Source organism: Melampsora larici-populina (assembly GCF_000204055.1).
Source record: "Melampsora larici-populina 98AG31 unplaced genomic scaffold MELLAscaffold_170, whole genome shotgun sequence".
In the NCBI taxonomy this organism is placed as follows: Eukaryota; Fungi; Basidiomycota; class Pucciniomycetes; order Pucciniales; family Melampsoraceae; genus Melampsora; species Melampsora laricis-populina.
Window position 1 is genome coordinate 39,169 of NW_006768933.1, and position 1,543 is coordinate 40,711.

Sequence of the window (1,543 nt, forward strand, 5' to 3'; positions counted from 1 at the left end):
GAACATACTCCGGGAAACAACTGATCAAGACCAAACCAAAAACCGTGAATGGTGGTCTTTGAATACTAAGAAATCAGAAATGTGAAAAGCAGGAATTGATATATCTGTCTCATCATGACTGTACACAGAAGTTTCCAAGAGTGATCTTCAAGACTTGAGTCACTTGGCACTGCATTTCTTCTCATACTCCAGTTTGACAACAGCGGATCAATCAAAAAGAAGTAAAGTCGGATCAACATCAGTACAACACAAGTGGTATTTAAATTGGATATCTTGATGCAGCCTTCAAATAATCACAGAATTTGATGTATATAGATCTTCAAAGAAACTAATTCGAAACACGAGCGGTATGTTTGGCAAGGATTTCCCTGATCAATTTATCAACAGAATGAATTAAAGTGACTATATATTTCTCGATAGAGATATATCAAAACTTACTTATGATATTTGCCCAATGCTTGAACAAATCCGACATCAAGAATAGCCCCGTCAAACATCTTCTGATGGGAGACCAACAAAGCATTTGTACATCTTAACCGCTCGTCAAGGTGTTGGCAATCGGCTGGTGAAAGGTTTGGGTTCCGTAGCAGAAGCTGTATGCTCTCAATTGACTCGTGAGACCCTCGGAGGTAAGAAGTAGCATTGTTGAGGGCCTCGTCGGCATCATCTTGAATATTGAGGATTTCATTAACCTCCGCTTGGTTGAGATACTTGTACGTCTTGACGAATTGTTCAATATCTTCGGCCGCAAGGCGGTACTGACGGTTCTTGGGGTTCGCAAGACAAAACAATTCGAAGTGCTGAATCCGTTTGGTATCGATATCGGCGCTACAGGTCACCCATCTGATCAAGGGTTGAGCATCGTGAAGCGGGGTGTGAAGCGCGGCTTGAAGATAGTCGGTCTTGCGGTTGAGCGGAATGATTACATTGGATAGTCTTGGAGCGATCATCTCGACAAAAATCTTCAAAATAAGTTCGTGGTCTTGTTGCGCATCTTCAGTAAAACGGAGATGAGGATAAAACGATATAATCACCTCCACAATTTGGGAGGTAGTGGCTTTGCTGAGGAATAAGTCAGGATCAATCTTAGAACTAGTTTCATCACAAACTACAAATTCAAGTATATAATTCGGTAGGAACATGTGAAATCGAGTGGGAGTGGACATGATTGATCAATGAGTTCGAGATGTGTTGGACTAGAAATCAGAACAAGATCGGGGTGATATACTTTCTTCAAATGTAATTAAGGTAATTCACGAGAAGGCTCTTATCATGATAACCCTTGAACCTCATGACCAGATCTCGGTTCTCATATAGTACATGGAGGCGTCGTTCTACTGAGAATCAGAATCCCTCCACAGAAAATTCTTTTATCTCCTAGAAATTGAACAGATCTATTAGGACACATATTAATTAGGACCTCAATTGAAATCATGACTACTCCTAATCTAGTCCTGATTCGGAGTAGTCATAATCTACCGGCCCATGATGGCAACAGCGGACAGATGTTAGATATAGACATTCGATTAATTTAGGCATGAAG

At 40.8% G+C, this 1,543-nt stretch overlaps 1 protein-coding gene across 1 annotated transcript; it reads right to left on the reverse strand.

The window, feature by feature from the left end:
• Nucleotides 1-328: 328 nt before the first annotated feature.
• On the reverse strand, nucleotides 329-1,166 carry MELLADRAFT_86090 (uncharacterized protein; the record flags this gene model as incomplete). Its single annotated transcript, XM_007419368.1, has 2 exons — nucleotides 329-368; nucleotides 439-1,166. 2 exons carry the CDS (start codon nucleotides 1,164-1,166, stop codon nucleotides 329-331), a joined length of 768 nt encoding a protein of 255 aa, XP_007419430.1.
• Between the last annotated feature and the right edge of the window lie 377 nt (nucleotides 1,167-1,543).